At 39.3% G+C, this 17,811-nt stretch overlaps 1 protein-coding gene across 2 annotated transcripts in view; it reads right to left on the bottom strand.

The window, feature by feature from the left end:
* Positions 1 to 17,811, bottom strand: part of LOC145989821 (endoribonuclease Dcr-1-like) — a 145,353-nt gene that overhangs the window by 18,105 nt on the left and 109,437 nt on the right. For both annotated transcript variants that reach the window (XM_083125190.1, XM_083125191.1), the window contains exon 20: positions 15,553 to 17,411. In XM_083125190.1, coding sequence (XP_082981316.1) covers positions 15,553 to 17,411 — 1,859 coding nt within the window. The remainder of the gene's footprint in view (positions 1 to 15,552; positions 17,412 to 17,811) is intronic.

The raw sequence follows: 17,811 nt of genomic DNA, 5'->3' as shown, positions 1-17,811 counted from the left end.
TCTCTTGTTGCTTGAAGTAAATTCGTGCGGGTGAAAGTGGCATGCTATATCATAGATTTTTTCTAAATCTCTTATGCAGAAAGAAGACGTTGAAAGCATATATATTTACTAGCATTTGTTATGTGTCATTACAGCTGCAGATTTGTTGGCAAAGATTCACTTAAGCATACTTTATATCATATAATAGTATCATTAGTTTTATAGAATTATCTTTCTCTTACTTTTCTATTTACAAAATAATTTAATATACTGTATAAACGTTCGTCGTACATGATATACTTGTATGTACGTAGTGTGCTATAGAACTGGCGGCCACAAAGACAAGTCATATTTTAATAATCTGCTCTGCAGTTGATTATTCGACGGATTCTAGACGTCCACTTCTTCATAGTAGAACTTTAACAAATGCTTTTTTTTGACTATCGTCGCACAACTGATTAAAACAAGCGCTTATTTCTTACTTCGTATGCCGGTGAATTTGCACTGGCAACAACAGGGACTGACCTAAACCGGGAGTTACGGGAGGACCGGGCAAGACCTCACCAATGTTTATGTTTACATTTTTAACACGGTCTATAGAGGGAAGATGGAAAAAAAGAGCTCTACGGAAACTGACGCTCTTAACAATATTGTACGCCCATAAAAATTACATATAAATAAGGCATAAGCGTATTATCTGCTTTCATGTCAGATTTTCCCGACCTGTGAGCTGTAGTGTTTAGGTGACAAGCGACGCGCTCAAATATAATACCGTTGACAATATTGTACGCCCCGTGAAAATTATATATAAATAAGGCATAAGCGTATTATCTGCTTTCATGTCAGATTTTGCCGACCTGTGAGCTGTAGTGTTTAGGCGACAAGCGGCCCGCTCAAATATAATACCGTTGACAATATTGTACGCCCCGTGAAAATTATATATAAATAAGGCATAAGCGTATTATCTGCTTTCATGTCAGATTTTCCCAACCTGTGAGCTGTAGTGTTTAGGTGACAAGCGACCTGCTCAAATATAATACCGTTGACAATATTGTACGTATATTGTATTGTATAGGAGACTAGAAGCATATAATTTGGCGAAAAAACCCAAATAAGGTCATAGAAAATAGTTAAAAAAAAAGTGAGCAATTATATTTTGCATTGCACAGCATTGGATATTAAATAACATACCCCCAAAAAATCTCTGCATTATGCGTTCTGTAAAAAATTGCCCCTACGTGCCAAACTGCTGTGTCAAGTAAACATTTTCAAAGGCACTGTCGTACTTGTGTGCCGGGAAAGCGAATATGTGCGACCAAACTGTGCTCTAAGTGTGGAAAAAATATTTCTATTGCCAACTTCAAGTTGTTTTTTTTGACATGTATATATATTATTATTATTTTTAACAGAGGAAGAAAGTTTGTGCTTCGGAAAACGCGATGATGTGCGTAATGATATCTTTCTTCTCCTGCATAGACTTGTACCAATCTACTGTGTACCGTCTTCTTCCCTGCATCGCCTCGTGCAGTTCGTCCGACCTCTTGTTCAATTTTTTCCCCTGCAGCCGAAAGCAGAATGTTGAGATCACTGCACCTCAGGCCACTGATCCCCCGAAGATGGTTCTTGAGAACCATTTCACAAGGGATGCGAAATTCCGGCGTTGTTTTTGCTATGATTACAAGTTTCCCTACATCCTCACAATCTCCGTTTACTGCGTGTTTAAATATTTTACATAGTAGCTCGGGCGGCAAATCAGTTATACGAGACATGTTGTTATTATTATTATTTTTCACTTTATGTTATTTATATACCCCACCCCAATTTTTTGTTTCGTGTTCATGGCGATGGGGGTAGAGTGCCACACACGTAAATTTGCCGTTGCGTAGAAACGAATTTTCGTTTCGTCTCCCTCTCTCTTAGCATCATGTGTTCTACCCTGCTCGATAATCTTCGCTATTGTTGCCATATTGTTATTCTATTCCTGGACACACTCGTGCAAACATTATTGAAAACAATTGAATAGCGCTCCAGCTCGCGGTTCCCACTGTTCGGTAGGGACGCTAATGTGGCAATATAGCACGGCGTAGTGCTTGCTTTTTTTATGCAGTGCATGTTTATTGGCTAGCTAGTAACTAGTGTTGCCAACTGTAATAATGAAGCACTATTTCTGTCATGGAAGGGGAAAAGGCAGGTAAAGTGGCGGTGAGTTTTGTTGGATTGGAAGCACCATATTTTTATTTTATACTAAGTATTTGGCCGGTTTGACGTGTGTGTGCGTGTATTGTGTGTGTGTATGTAAAAGTGTGTGTTTGCTAATGAATGTTAAATTCCATAATGCCTCCAGTTCTGTCGAAGTTGAAATTAAAAACCTTGCATAGCCAAGCTCGGGAAATTCTAAGCATCTGCCGCCACCTCCCAGGGAGGCAAAATGACTAGCGCCGGCCCTGGTTCATAACAAAAGAAAAAGCCGCGCATCTTATCGTCTAGTGGCAGTATATGTATTTGTTATTGTTGTGGAAGCCGGCATCCTTTGTAAATGTACAACAAAGGCAACCGACTGTCGCCGATCTCAGAGAGGAAATAATAATACTGCTTCAGGAGGAGTGTTATGGTGCAATTGTAGCGGTTTAACACGTTGGCATGTTATTATCTGCCGTTGCAGTTCCATACCGGTGTATACGGGTTTTGGAAGTGAAAAGTTAAAACGCCACCAGTGCATTAATGCAATGAAAAATAATATATATATTTTTTTATTTTGTTTGAAATTACTCAAATAAGGAATCGTATGAAGAAGTTTTTTTTGCAGTATTTTTGGTAATTTTACTTATGTGTTAGTTCATATTTTGCGAATTTTTAGTCCATATGTATGTAGCTACATACAAAGTTACTTGTTAGTACATATTAATCCTAGTCCTGGTATAATGCATGACGTTTAAAACTCAACGTTAGATAGACCTGAATTCTCTAATTTTATTGTTGTACGTAACAGCTGTGCATCGGCGCACTGCAGTGATTTTTCTATCTGCTCTATTAGCAACACTGCTTCTTTAGTTGTTTCGCGCATCGCACGGCAGAATTATCTGCGCTGGACTCTACCCAGTGCGGCGACCTGTTCACCCAGTGATGCGTCTCTGCTCACGAACCTTTCGAAAGCTGCGTGCTCTAATTTTCTGTCTGTTTCGTGACGTGCATCCAGATCCGTCTGCGTGGTGTTGTAAGCAATGTCGTGATTTTTGCATGCGGCGTCCAACGGATTCACACTCTTGTCCCCTCTCTCCAATTTTTTCTCAAGTTTGGTACCCGGTCCGCAGTACTGGTTGCCAGGTAAATGTACGTGTTCTCGAAAAGTTTGGAGCAATCCAAATACTAGCAACTGATGAAACTGTACGATAGTCTGGACATTGTAACGTTCGCCTCGGAAATAAAACCACTCGACGATTGTCGTGAAAATTCAGTCGTTGTGTTCGACGACGCCATCCTGGAAAATCAAAATGAAATTCGCAACTTTTTCACGCAAGGTCGTCACAAAGGAATGGATTGTTTTTACCTAGCTCAAACGTTTTCCAAAATTCCAAAACAGTTAGTACGCGACAACGCTAATTTCATATGTTTGTTTCGTCAAGATCACACCAACCTCAAGCACGCATACGATGACTACGTAGGCGGAGACATGAACTACAATCAATTTTCGGAACGCTGCTGCTTTTCTTGCTGGAACGGTGACGATTTCGGATTCGTGACGATCGACATGATGATCGTCACGAATCCGAAATCGTCACCGTTCCAGCAAGAAAAGCAGCAGCGTTCCGAAAATTGATTGTAGTTCATGTCTCCGCCTACGTAGTCATCGTATGCGTGCTTGAGGTTGGTGTGATCTTGACGAAACAAACATATGAAATTAGCGTTGTCGCGCACTAACTGTTTTGGAATTTTGGAAAACGTTTGAGCTAGGTAGAAGCAATCCATTCCTTTGTGACGACCTTGCGTGAAAAAGTTGCGAATTTCATTTTGATTTTCCAGGATGGCGTCGTCGAACACAACGACTGAATTTTCACGACAATCGTCGAGTGGTTTTATTTCCGAGGCGAACGTTGCAATGTCCAGACTATCGTACAGTTTCATCAGTTGCTAGTATTTGGATTGCTCCAAACTTTTCGAGAACACGTACATTTACCTGGCAACCAGTACTGCGGACCGGGTACCAAACTTGAGAAAAAATTGGAGAGAGGGGACAAGAGTGTGAATCCGTTGGACGCCGCATGCAAAAATCACGACATTGCTTACAACACCACGCAGACGGATCTGGATGCACGTCACGAAACAGACAGAAAATTAGAGCACGCAGCTTTCGAAAGGTTCGTGAGCAGAGACGCATCACTGGGTGAACAGGTCGCCGCACTGGGTAGAGTCCAGCGCAGATAATTCTGCCGTGCGATGCGCGAAACAACTAAAGAAGCAGTGTTGCTAATAGAGCAGATAGAAAAATCACTGCAGTGCGCCGATGCACAGCTGTTACGTACAACAATAAAATTAGAGAATTCAGGTCTATCTAACGTTGAGTTTTAAACGTCATGCATTATACCAGGACTAGGATTAATATGTACTAACAAGTAACTTTGTATGTAGCTACATACATATGGACTAAAAATTCGCAAAATATGAACTAACACATAAGTAAAATTACCAAAAATACTGCAAAAAAAACTTCTTCATACGATTCCTTATTTGAGTAATTTCAAACAAAATAAAAAAATATATATATTATTTTTCATTGCATTAATGCACTGGTGGCGTTTTAACTTTTCACTTCCAAAACCCGTATACACCGGTATGGAACTGCAACGGCAGATAATAACATGCCAACGTGTTAAACCGCTACAATTGCACCATAACACTCCTCCTGAAGCAGTATTATTATTTCCTCTCTGAGATCGGCGACAGTCGGTTGCCTTTGTTGTACATTTACAAAGGATGCCGGCTTCCACAACAATAACAAGTACATATACTGCCACTAGACGATAAGATGCGCGGCTTTTTCTTTTGTTATGAACCAGGGCCGGCGCTAGTCATTTTGCCTCCCTGGGAGGTGGCGGCAGATGCTTAGAATTTCCCGAGCTTGGCTATGCAAGGTTTTTAATTTCAACTTCGACAGAACTGGAGGCATTATGGAATTTAACATTCATTAGCAAACACACACTTTTACATACACACACACAATACACGCACACACACGTCAAACCGGCCAAATACTTAGTATAAAATAAAAATATGGTGCTTCCAATCCAACAAAACTCACCGCCACTTTACCTGCCTTTTCCCCTTCCATGACAGAAATAGTGCTTCATTATTACAGTTGGCAACACTAGTTACTAGCTAGCCAATAAACATGCACTGCATAAAAAAAGCAAGCACTACGCCGTGCTATATTGCCACATTAGCGTCCCTACCGAACAGTGGGAACCGCGAGCTGGAGCGCTATTCAATTGTTTTCAATAATGTTTGCACGAGTGTGTCCAGGAATAGAATAACAATATGGCAACAATAGCGAAGATTATCGAGCAGGGTAGAACACATGATGCTAAGAGAGAGGGAGACGAAACGAAAATTCGTTTCTACGCAACGGCAAATTTACGTGTGTGGCACTCTACCCCCATCGCCATGAACACGAAACAAAAAATTGGGGTGGGGTATATAAATAACATAAAGTGAAAAATAATAATAATAACAACATGTCTCGTATAACTGATTTGCCGCCCGAGCTACTATGTAAAATATTTAAACACGCAGTAAACGGAGATTGTGAGGATGTAGGGAAACTTGTAATCATAGCAAAAACAACGCCGGAATTTCGCATCCCTTGTGAAATGGTTCTCAAGAACCATCTTCGGGGGATCAGTGGCCTGAGGTGCAGTGATCTCAACATTCTGCTTTCGGCTGCAGGGGAAAAAATTGAACAAGAGGTCGGACGAACTGCACGAGGCGATGCAGGGAAGAAGACGGTACACAGTAGATTGGTACAAGTCTATGCAGGAGAAGAAAGATATCATTACGCACATCATCGCGTTTTCCGAAGCACAAACTTTCTTCCTCTGTTAAAAATAATAATAATATATATACATGTCAAAAAAAACAACTTGAAGTTGGCAATAGAAATATTTTTTCCACACTTAGAGCACAGTTTGGTCGCACATATTCGCTTTCCCGGCACACAAGTACGACAGTGCCTTTGAAAATGTTTACTTGACACAGCAGTTTGGCACGTAGGGGCAATTTTTTACAGAACGCATAATGCAGAGATTTTTTGGGGGTATGTTATTTAATATCCAATGCTGTGCAATGCAAAATATAATTGCTCACTTTTTTTTTAACTATTTTCTATGACCTTATTTGGGTTTTTTCGCCAAATTATATGCTTCTAGTCTCCTATACAATACAATATACGTACAATATTGTCAACGGTATTATATTTGAGCAGGTCGCTTGTCACCTAAACACTACAGCTCACAGGTTGGGAAAATCTGACATGAAAGCAGATAATACGCTTATGCCTTATTTATATATAATTTTCACGGGGCGTACAATATTGTCAACGGTATTATATTTGAGCGGGCCGCTTGTCGCCTAAACACTACAGCTCACAGGTCGGCAAAATCTGACATGAAAGCAGATAATACGCTTATGCCTTATTTATATATAATTTTCACGGGGCGTACAATATTGTCAACGGTATTATATTTGAGCGCGTCGCTTGTCACCTAAACACTACAGCTCACAGGTCGGGAAAATCTGACATGAAAGCAGATAATACGCTTATGCCTTATTTATATGTAATTTTTATGGGCGTACAATATTGTTAAGAGCGTCAGTTTCCGTAGAGCTCTTTTTTTCCATCTTCCCTCTATAGACCGTGTTAAAAATGTAAACATAAACATTGGTGAGGTCTTGCCCGGTCCTCCCGTAACTCCCGGTTTAGGTCAGTCCCTGTTGTTGCCAGTGCAAATTCACCGGCATACGAAGTAAGAAATAAGCGCTTGTTTTAATCAGTTGTGCGACGATAGTCAAAAAAAAGCATTTGTTAAAGTTCTACTATGAAGAAGTGGACGTCTAGAATCCGTCGAATAATCAACTGCAGAGCAGATTATTAAAATATGACTTGTCTTTGTGGCCGCCAGTTCTATAGCACACTACGTACATACAAGTATATCATGTACGACGAACGTTTATACAGTATATTAAATTATTTTGTAAATAGAAAAGTAAGAGAAAGATAATTCTATAAAACTAATGATACTATTATATGATATAAAGTATGCTTAAGTGAATCTTTGCCAACAAATCTGCAGCTGTAATGACACATAACAAATGCTAGTAAATATATATGCTTTCAACGTCTTCTTTCTGCATAAGAGATTTAGAAAAAATCTATGATATAGCATGCCACTTTCACCCGCACGAATTTACTTCAAGCAACAAGAGAGTTTTCAGACTGAAGCGACAAGTGATATCGGAATTTCGCACAGAAGCATTCGATCTAAAGCAAACAATTCATCAGTCACGCTTGTGCAAATAACAGGCCGGGGCAACACAATGCAAGGTATTGATAAAACAGTCTAGTCCGAGCAACAAGCGACACCTGCAATTTGTCGTTCGGAAGGTGTTGTTTATTTTTTAATGTTGGTTTCCAAGAGAGACGTATCGCTGCAGTCTGAAAGCTTCCTTTCGAACCAATTCACCACGAGAAAATGCACGTGTCGCTTGGACTGGACTGTTGTTTTCTCAGTACAATACATCGTGTCGCCTCGCTCTGTTGTACTCGTATGCAAGGTGAATTGTTTCATTTAGAGTAAAAAGGCTGTTGCTTGTCGCTTCGGTGTGTAATCGAAGCACGACAAGCTGCACGTGTCGCTCAGATTCCCAATAGCGTGTATTGTGCCGCCTGAGACTTGATTTACCATGAGTGGTAAATGCTTATTTATAGACTAAATGGGCCTGTGTCGCTTCGGTTTGAAGCCTCACTAAGAGGCGTGCTTTTCACCACAACACAATACGCAGATAAACGATCAGCATGCTTGTAACAAAATGCAAATCGCAAATATTCTTTCCCGGGTACCAATTCTTTCTCGTTTTGCTTGTATCAACAGGTTTCGTCTGTCTACGTCCTTCGGAAACCTACGAAGTGATACTTAATTCAATAAATTTGTTCCCAATCGAACTGTACAACCATATGCTACACAGCTGACACCCTATTTCCTTGTAAAAAAATCTCCACTTTGCCCTTTCATATTAACGTCCATAGTATTGTAAGCGTAACCGAATGTTCGAGGGGGGCCAGACGAGTGCGCATGCTCCGCAGTAGCTCCGCCTTTAACACCGTCTATACAGTGAAGCTGCAGAAGACACAATTAGCTAACCTAGCATACAACATACCTTCCTAATTAATATGGATATTGTCACACATTCCTCTTATTTTATACTGTTGTAAATAGAAAAGATTATGTACGGTAAATGTTTTGTACATTATAGGAAAAAAATGCAAAATATCCTCCAATTTTAATTCGAATCGAGTCGAATTTTTACATATTTCCACGCCGCCACATATTGTCCTATTTGCTTCTTTTACTTGCCTTGCTTAATTAACTCTCGCTAATTAGCATTTTTTTGGAAGAAGTCAACTAGAACAACATATGGCGGTATGAGAAATATGCAAATCAAAGAACATTTTAGCAATATATGGGCCCTAGCAATTAGCTTTCTCGACTAAGAGTACTCTTTCAAACGTCTTCTGCTGATCGTATTACTAAACGAGGACGTTTAAAATTTTTGGGTGTTGAAAAAGTTTGACCCTACTTTTTTATTTCTATTGTTTGCTAATAGATGGCGCTAATAGTACCCCCTCCCCTCCCCTCTCCCCTCTTCTCCTCTGCTGTATGGCAAATAGCACAAACATAGAAATCAAGATTTTGGAGAGCAAAACATAAAATTTGCATGCATCTGATGTCGAACCAGGAACTTTTATCTTTCGGGGAGTCAACATTATTTCTTACTCAGTCGTCATATAACATGAACGCACGCAAAGATTCACATGTGCTTTTATTATTTTGTGTTCGGTAAGTACAAGTATATTCTTACATAAATTATTGTTTAATTTAATAAATTGTAAAACTCGGAGCCTGCTAAACTAACACTCCTTCTGTATTTCATTAAACTATTGAAAGCGAATGTTGCGTGCACGCGGAAATAGCACAGAAAAAAAAACCGGATGGAAGCAATTTAAAATCACTGGGGCAAGGTCAGTATTACGAGAGCGTAAAAAACACGTGCTTCCATTCAACTTCGAAAAATAAGAATGAATGTGTAATAACACTGGTATTATTTGTAATCACAGTGCTTACTCATGTATTTTGTTTAATATTTTATTTCAAATTCACTGTCAGAAACTAGTGTTGTTAGTTTCTGCATGTAGGTTTATTTACTCTGTTGGTTGTCACTGTCAAGTTTTTAGTATTCGTACAGCATAAAAAGCTATAACCCCCCTCTCAAAATATATACACTGTATACGCCAAGATGCGCAATAGCCTGGCAACACATCATGAAAAAACATGCCAAGAAGACCCAGTGGGTTTATAAGTCAGTGCTGCCAATTCCTATTTGTAGGTTAGCTTAGCCAGTGAAAGATCATATAGTAGAATTTTTGTAGAGTGGGTGTTTGCGAGTTCCACGACGCGCTGCCTGTCGATACTCTATGCAGCGTCATCCTGATTGCAGAGAAGTCCTTCGTCCACGACGTGAAGAACGAGAGGGTGACGGAACAGTTTTAAATTCATAAAAAATTGCCACATACTAAAAATCAACATCCAACACATTTTAGGTTATATAAAATTTGTGAAAACCTTATAATACTGAAATATTAAAACAAACGGAGTCCCCCTTGTAGGTTAGTTCGGTGCGTAAATAAAAAAAATGATAGGTTAAGTTATATCACTTAGGATCGTAAGAAAATTAAAAAATCGTAAAAAAAAAAATAGGTTAAGTTGTATCACGTAACATCGTGATATACCTACCAAGTACGAGTAGGGAAAAAAAATGAGTGCAGTGAAAATTTGTACTAAAACATCGCTAAACGCTATAACATCGACAAAAAATTGTCAAAAGTATGCCAAAAACTTATATTCGATTGATAATCGTAAAAAAAGGATAGGTTAAGTTGTATCACGTAACATCATGATATACCTACCAAGTACGAGTGGGGAAAAAATGAGTATGGTGAAAATTTGTACTAAAACATCGCTAAACGCTAAAACATCGACAAAAAATTGTCAAAGTATGTCAAAAAATGATATTCAATTGGTAAAAAAAGACCATACCTACTAAGTACTATTTTGAAGCGCCCCAATAGCACTACTACGATTGGTCTAAAACTAATTAATGCGACGTTAATTAAACAATCCAAACGACGAAACAATGCACAATCAACTGCACAAAAAAACATTCCAAATGTTTTCGAATCGGAAAACAATTCATATGCTGTAAAATGACTTAAGATGCAGTAATAAAGTGGGAATTCGGTACCGTATAGAATTAAATCGGTAGAGATGTTCGATTTGATTGGATGTTTGTTATTTAGATTTGCTATTCTTTCACTTTTGGCAAATAGCGACGATGAAGATGAGTGATGAAATTGATGAAGGGACACTTACCAAGGACACCCACGCCCAAGTAGAGATTCTAACCAGGGACCCATGGAATCGTAGCGCGCTGTGCTAACCACTCCTCCATGGAGTGGACATTATAGCATATTTTGTATGCTCAATTGGGATCAATCAATGGAATGAATAGGCATATTATATGATTAATAAATTCATATCATAATATCACGTCATATTATTCGGCACGAAGTAACATCAGAGACATCCAATTATGCATTTTTGCCTTTCAACTAATTCTTTGAATTCAGGTTAATTACAACAATAAGATAAATTATGAAGCAAATGATAGTGAATGTGGGATATTGACAGTTATTACGAATTACCTGACAGAAACAACATTAAGCAGGGTCGGTGGTCAAGCTCATTAAGTGATTGACATTCGATATCGTCGCCATAGTTCCCGGGTTTGAGTACCGTCCTTGTCGGGGGTGTTTGACTATTTCGTCATAACTTTCATGTAATGGTCACTCGTCCTTATCGTCGCGATCATCGAACAGGGAATAAAAATTATAAAAATAAATACGATGGAAGAGTACTTATTTCATCTCTCACGAAATCTCCTACAAAACCGGAATATATGAAATACATGTATATTCATTCACATACATTTTCGATTTCTATATTTAACTAATCGAGACCGAGAACGGGAGAGCAATTTTCAATTCGACAAACCGCGAGACGAAGAAACTGTCAAGTCTCGTTTCTTCTTGGCACCTCCGTAATCGAGTTGTTCTGTTTGTCATTGGCTTTGTATTGGCAATTATTGGCAATTATTGTCATTATTCTTCCCCTGCAGGTAAACCATAACGATGAATTATGATTAAATGAAGCAGATAAAAGGGCAAGAACAAGAAAGTCATGCCTGTTCGGGACTCCAACCCAGAACCTTATGTAACGAGATTTGAAATTCTGGAGAAGGCATCCGTGTTTCGCTTGGTTTTCTCTTTCCTCTACTTCTCTTATATTATCATACATGTATAATAAAAATGGATCTCATACGATATGTTGCGATTCATAATTGTGCTGGTTAGATGCTACAGATGTGAACTCCAAACTGCAATATATTATTCCCTTGTGTTTCGTATGTGGTTGAACATGAAATTTTCTTACACTGTGACAATTTCTTTCTTAGTTTTGGTTTGGTGCACAGATATGCTAATCTGGACTCGACCTTCAGTTTAAAGTGGGATACTAACCACTATGTGCATCCACCGTGTATCAAACCCGGGATCCACTGATTACAAGGCGACGACGTTATCACTACGCCATCGAGGAGGCCCCATGACAAAATGTTATTCACTCGATCTCTACCATAATTTATTTCAGCATTTACATTTTCGATTTCTTCTTCTTTTTTCCTTTTGTTAACTACTCTTATACAACTCTTTTTGCATCTTCGAATTTCTTCTTGTTTCAGGAAAAAATAATACATGCAGGCTGTATAAAAATCCCCCGTTCAAATAGATAAAACGTTCACTCTCGAGAACTAATTTACATGTATGTCACTAAAGTAACCATTAGGAAGGAAACTATTGAAATGGTAACTGATATAACTGCAGATGAAACAATACTTACAGCCACTAACGAAATATCTATTCTTGTGTAGCCTCACAGACAAGTATATGGTGAGTCATTCACTCTTGCTGACTACGGGCGAAGGTCACTGAACCAAAGGGTGGTGGCAAGCAAGCAGGCTTCTGCTCTACCAAAGACGAGGTCACGTGTTCCAGTTATCAATGGCGTACGAAATAAGGAGGAACACAGCTATCTGCCGTATGTTTTGGTCCCGTCATTGCACTTTATCGTCGTGGCCTTGAAGTTCCCTCAGGGCACTCCTACGTAAAGGCTTCTCAGCTAGAAGGATATCTTCCCCATTGAGTGGAGGAAAAGTGGGTGCGTATAGAGGTCCTTCAACTTTCGTATTCTTTTTCATTTCAGAACCCGTGCTGTATCGTCGACTTAATCCAATCTATCCGATGTAGGTTTTAGGTTCTGTTTCTGTTCGGTTATTTCACGTTGTCTTCCTGCTTATGTTATTCGCGACGAAGGTTCTGGATTCGATAATCTGGACAATAACGGGATTGTGTTGGTTGCTTGATTTGGTGTCTTAAGTCCACTTTATGTCCTGTTAGGCTAATCGTGAATGGACCTACGGTTTAAAGGGGGATCCGAACCACTATGTTCCTCCACCGAGTATCGAACCCGGGATCCCTTAATTACAAGGCACCCACGATCCCACTGCGCCATCGGGGATTGTGTTCGAAACGAATGAATCAAATTTGAGTGATATGATATGCAACCATTGGAAGACTATTGAAAGAAAAGCTATGGGAACCTGCCAGTTTTTCTACTGCAGACAGGAAACTATAAACATGGAAGAGAAGCTTATACTATTCTATGAAACCTGACGCTATGTGCTCGAATACGTTAAACAACCTCTTATATGATACATATAGGTTTAAAAAGGTCGAAATACAAAGATTGTGTGCGCCTCACTGATGGCGTAGTGGTAAGGCCTTGTAATCAAGGGGTCTCGGGTACGATACCAGGTGATCGCACATAATGGTTCGGATCCCACTTTAAACTGTATGCAGTTCAGATTAGTCTATCTGTGCCGGTGACGCGTCTGACTACCATGCTATAGGCCCCGGGTTCGATCCCCGGCCGGTTCAAGCCCGGGAACTTTTCTAACGTTGGAAGCGGCCCCGGCGCCCACCCAGCGTCGAATGACATGGGTACCTGGGGGAAACCCTGGGGGTAAAGGCGGTCAGGGGCGTGATGCTGATCACATTAAACCCACTCACGAACGAATCAAGAAAGTGTGGGGTGGGGCGTTACCCCCACACCCCCTATACGCCTTCATGGCGTAGCGCTAAGCACAGGTGAGAACTTTACCTTTTTTTTTTGCACAAAGTGGACTTACAACAAAATTTAAACTTGCGATAAAGATTATGATAAGGTATTAAAGAATTGGGTCTAACACATTTTTTTATTGTTTACCAATGACATTGTTAACTAATATTCTTAATTTCAGTTTCAAGATGAAATCGGCTACGAAATAAAAGGAGTGGGTTCATATTTCTGTTACGAAATTCCACTTTTGTAGTAGACCTGTGCCACACTAAGATGTGACATAATAAACAAATCTGAGACACTTTCAAAGTATTAAATTGCTATCTACGTATTTGGGAACAATCTTTCAATAAAATACTTTTTTTGGACGCGTCAAATCATAGTATTTAATTCCTGTTTTAGTAGCTTTAAGAAACCTGATTTTGGGGGGGGGGGTTACAAATGCCCTTTCTGCTCCCGTCAAGTTACGCCTATGACAAACAGGAATTCAAAGTAAAAGACTGTCCCGAGAGACACGTCTGATAGATTTACAATTGGGAAAATCATAATTAAGCGTGTTGTTGAAAACAACCTATTTTCATATATTGCATGCAGCTCTACTTTTTCTGCAATGTGGATCAAGAACTGGGGACGTGGAGAAGCACAACACTCCACGTAACCAATAGTCACGTGACCCTCTTTGCTTTCTTGTCACGTTGACCTTCGCGTGGAACACATTTCTCGGTGTTAAGACAGGCAAAATCACCCGATCATCGAAGGGTGCAATATGTGTTGCCTACCCTCCTGCATTACTTGCTCCTATTAAAGCCTTATGGGGAAGAACTTTTTTCCATGACTGTACATAAAGGCTACACAAATTATGTTAAATGAGAAACTTGACACTTTACAACCTGGCTGCATGAACTCTCTTGGGAAAAAGGTGGCAAAAATATTGTTTTCAAGTGCAAACTTGCAGCCAAACTGTGAAATATGAACTGCTTCATTCCTGCTTTGATGGCTGAGTATGTTGAGTGGTCGAATTGCAATTTTACCACTGACAATTTAAGGTTTAGGTTCAAGTCCTGGTCTGAGCACAGGTATTCCCTTCTGAGTGCCCCTTTATCAAATCCATCTAATCGTCAAGATTATGGATAAAATGCAGATAATAAATTTGCCAATACCGATAAAAGGTGTTCCACCAATCCAACATAAAATTGCAAATGTTTTTGATGGGCATGAATGGTTCATTAACCACTTTAAATAATGTATGTAACCGAGTGACTGCGATAGGTATTACCTCTGAAAAAAATAAAATTCCTATTTAAATATTTAATTAGAAAACCAGGATATTTGCACATTTATATTTATAAAAATGGTAAGAAAATGGCAGAATTCTGAATTAAATTAAAATAAGACATATTAGATCAGTAAAATTATTGGAAATTTTACCTATGTTCTGATACAGCATGCCTACATTGGCCAATAATGATAAGAGTGCCAATTAATCTGTACCATCCCTAAGGAAAATAAATATCAATTGCTTCAATTTGTTTGGAGGGTGATTTATGTTCCCTTCATTTGTGTTGAGCCAATGTATTGGAAAGTATTACCAGTAGTTTAAATTTAATTGACAGTACTGTCCAATACTTTTCTCACAAGTAATCCATGCATATGTACAAACACACAAATAAAAAGGCATGATGTCTAGAGACTTTCAAAATCACCATACATGAAAAGCTTGCTTCAGAATTCATGGTGGGCACAGTAAATGCAGTTTTAAAATTGTATAGGTAATATTTGTATTTCCGCATTGCATATTTAATTAATTTTCCAATTAATTTTGCATAAACAAAGCATCACATGTACTACCATATCCATCCTAGATGCCATAACCTTTGTTAATGAAGGCAGTGGTCCTTCAAAATTAATGGAAAACCAATTAAATTTGCAACATGGAAATACAGAACATCACCTATACAGTATTGCTTTAGAATGATAATTGTTCATGCACCTTGAGCAACAAAATATAACATACCTGAGACCAAGTTTCAGGATCATCAATTCTTCGCAGTGGCCTTAGGCTTCCCACAGAACGATTCTTCAGTTCACTATCCACAGTTTCATTAATGGCAACTTCTTCCCTAGGCAAGACCCGAATCCCCAACCATGCCATGAAAAGCAGCGCACCCCTTGGACCACAGGAAATTAAATAAGCTCCTATTAGAGCTTCAACACAGTCTGCAATGCTTTTGTCTGGTATGCTGTGCTGAGTAATTAGATTGTATGGTATAAAGCATGGTAGATCTTCCAGGCTCTGTGTTGGTGACAGTACTTCTCCCCTCAAGCGTTCACCTCTTTCTTTCACTAGTTGGCAAATTTCTTCACGGTTCAGGTCTTTCAAAGCAGGCAAATCTGCTCTGTTCCAATGACTGGCTGGTACGCCAGCTTCAATCAGGGCCTGCTCTAGTTCACGAGGCACATAATAGCATGGAGGGAGCCAATTGTCGTGAGGTTCGAATTTAGTTGCTATCATGCACTCGCCGAATACTTTACGTCTGCCTAGACGATACAGGTTCAAGTTACTCACTTGCTTAGACCTCAAATGACTCAATTTACCCTCATGGATATTATCGTACGTGCAATAGAGGTAAGTTGTGATGGCATATTTCAGAAATGAATCTCCAATTGTTTCCAGTCGTTCCAGATTTATGCCATCGTTGGCATTGGACATTGTGAGAGCTTGCAAAATTACACTTGGGCTAGGCCCAGGATGGCCTTCCAGATGGGGCTGTGCATCAAAGCTAAACTTTTTAATGATGTCTTCTTCTAAATCCATGTCAGATGTCAGTTCCACAGAGTCACTCTCGCTAGTGCTACACGAAAGTTCATCTTGCACATTACTATCTGAATCCCTGTTGCTGTTTATGGATGAGTTCTCAAGACAATTTAAAATCAAAGATTTACGCTCCTCGTCAACTTTTAAGGTACTTTTATCCACTTCCACTGATGAATTCTTACGGAGTTCAAACTTTTGATCAACTTTTAATAACATTTTACTGTTCAATATGCTCTGCTTGTTCTGAACAGTTGATTCTTCAAACTTCTTGATGTGACTCATTGTGATTTCATCTGCATCTTCATCCCAGTCCCACGGTAGTTCTTCGGGAGACTGTGATAAACCATCACTATGACAACCACTGTCTCGAGTGTCATTTTCCTCAACAGCTTCGGCAACGAAATCACTTTTAAATTCAATCCTGAGACCACTTCGGTGGTCGCTTTCACTATCCGAGCGTTCATATTCATCCACCTCGCTGCCTGAATCGGTCTCCATTCCCTCCAGATCTTGTTCCAAGCCGTAAAAGCCCCTTTTGCTCCCAACCCAACTGCTCGGCGAGCCGTACCGAATTCTGTCTCTCTTCTCCTGAATTCCCGTGCCCCAGTCACTGCTACCAAATCCCATCAACTCAGGGTCGTATGCAGTGTCCACCATGGTTAGGTTTTCTGGGAGAGCAACGTTGGGATCAAAATCATCCAGTTCGAACTGCATTGGCGAAGATTCCTCCGCCATTTCATTGGACCAAGTACCTATTTCCATCCACGACTCCCCTCTCCCGCCTCTCAGTTTTCTCTCTTCTTCATTAAGGATTTCATTAGCAGTTTTCTTTCGCTCCTTCTCACTATCCTTATCACCTTCTTTCTGCTTAAAACTGTCATCATCATCATCAAAATCTTCATCATCATCTGCATCTGCACGTTTTTGCTTTCTTATGGCAACTTGTTTCCCATTTTTGCTATTCTTTTCCGCTTCTTCATTCTTTGCATTGTTTTCTCTTGATTTTCTTAGAACATCAGCGAGACTCCAACCAAAATCTAAAGGTCTCCATTTGAATTCTGTAAAACAATAACATTCATTTTAGAAATACTATAAACAAGAATGCACAAACAGTTACATGTGTACATTTGGTTACAGGTTAGCATTGATATTTCTTCCTCTTGTTTTATTTTCTATGTTATTTTGTGAATCATCAATTTACATTCCTTCTGTGGCATATTTTTGTCTGTTGAACCTTTAGGTATTTTTTAATTATATTACATTTGTAGTTCTTGATGCAATACAAAAAAAAGTACCATGTTTGTGCTACTAAAATGCAGAGAAAATTACAAACCGCACCAGAAGGAATGTTGATTGACATCATCAGTATCGCCTGATACCAGTGATATCAATATTGGAAAGTATCGATTCAAATTTAATGACCAATACTGGCCAATATTTTACTGGAGCTAAGAAAAC

This window comes from Lepisma saccharinum, chromosome 7 (assembly GCF_977018435.1).
Source record: "Lepisma saccharinum chromosome 7, izLepSacc3.1, whole genome shotgun sequence".
Lineage (NCBI taxonomy): Eukaryota > Metazoa > Arthropoda > Insecta > Zygentoma > Lepismatidae > Lepisma > Lepisma saccharinum.
Note: the sequence above shows the minus strand (reverse complement) of the source record. Positions and strands in the feature narration are given on the sequence as shown.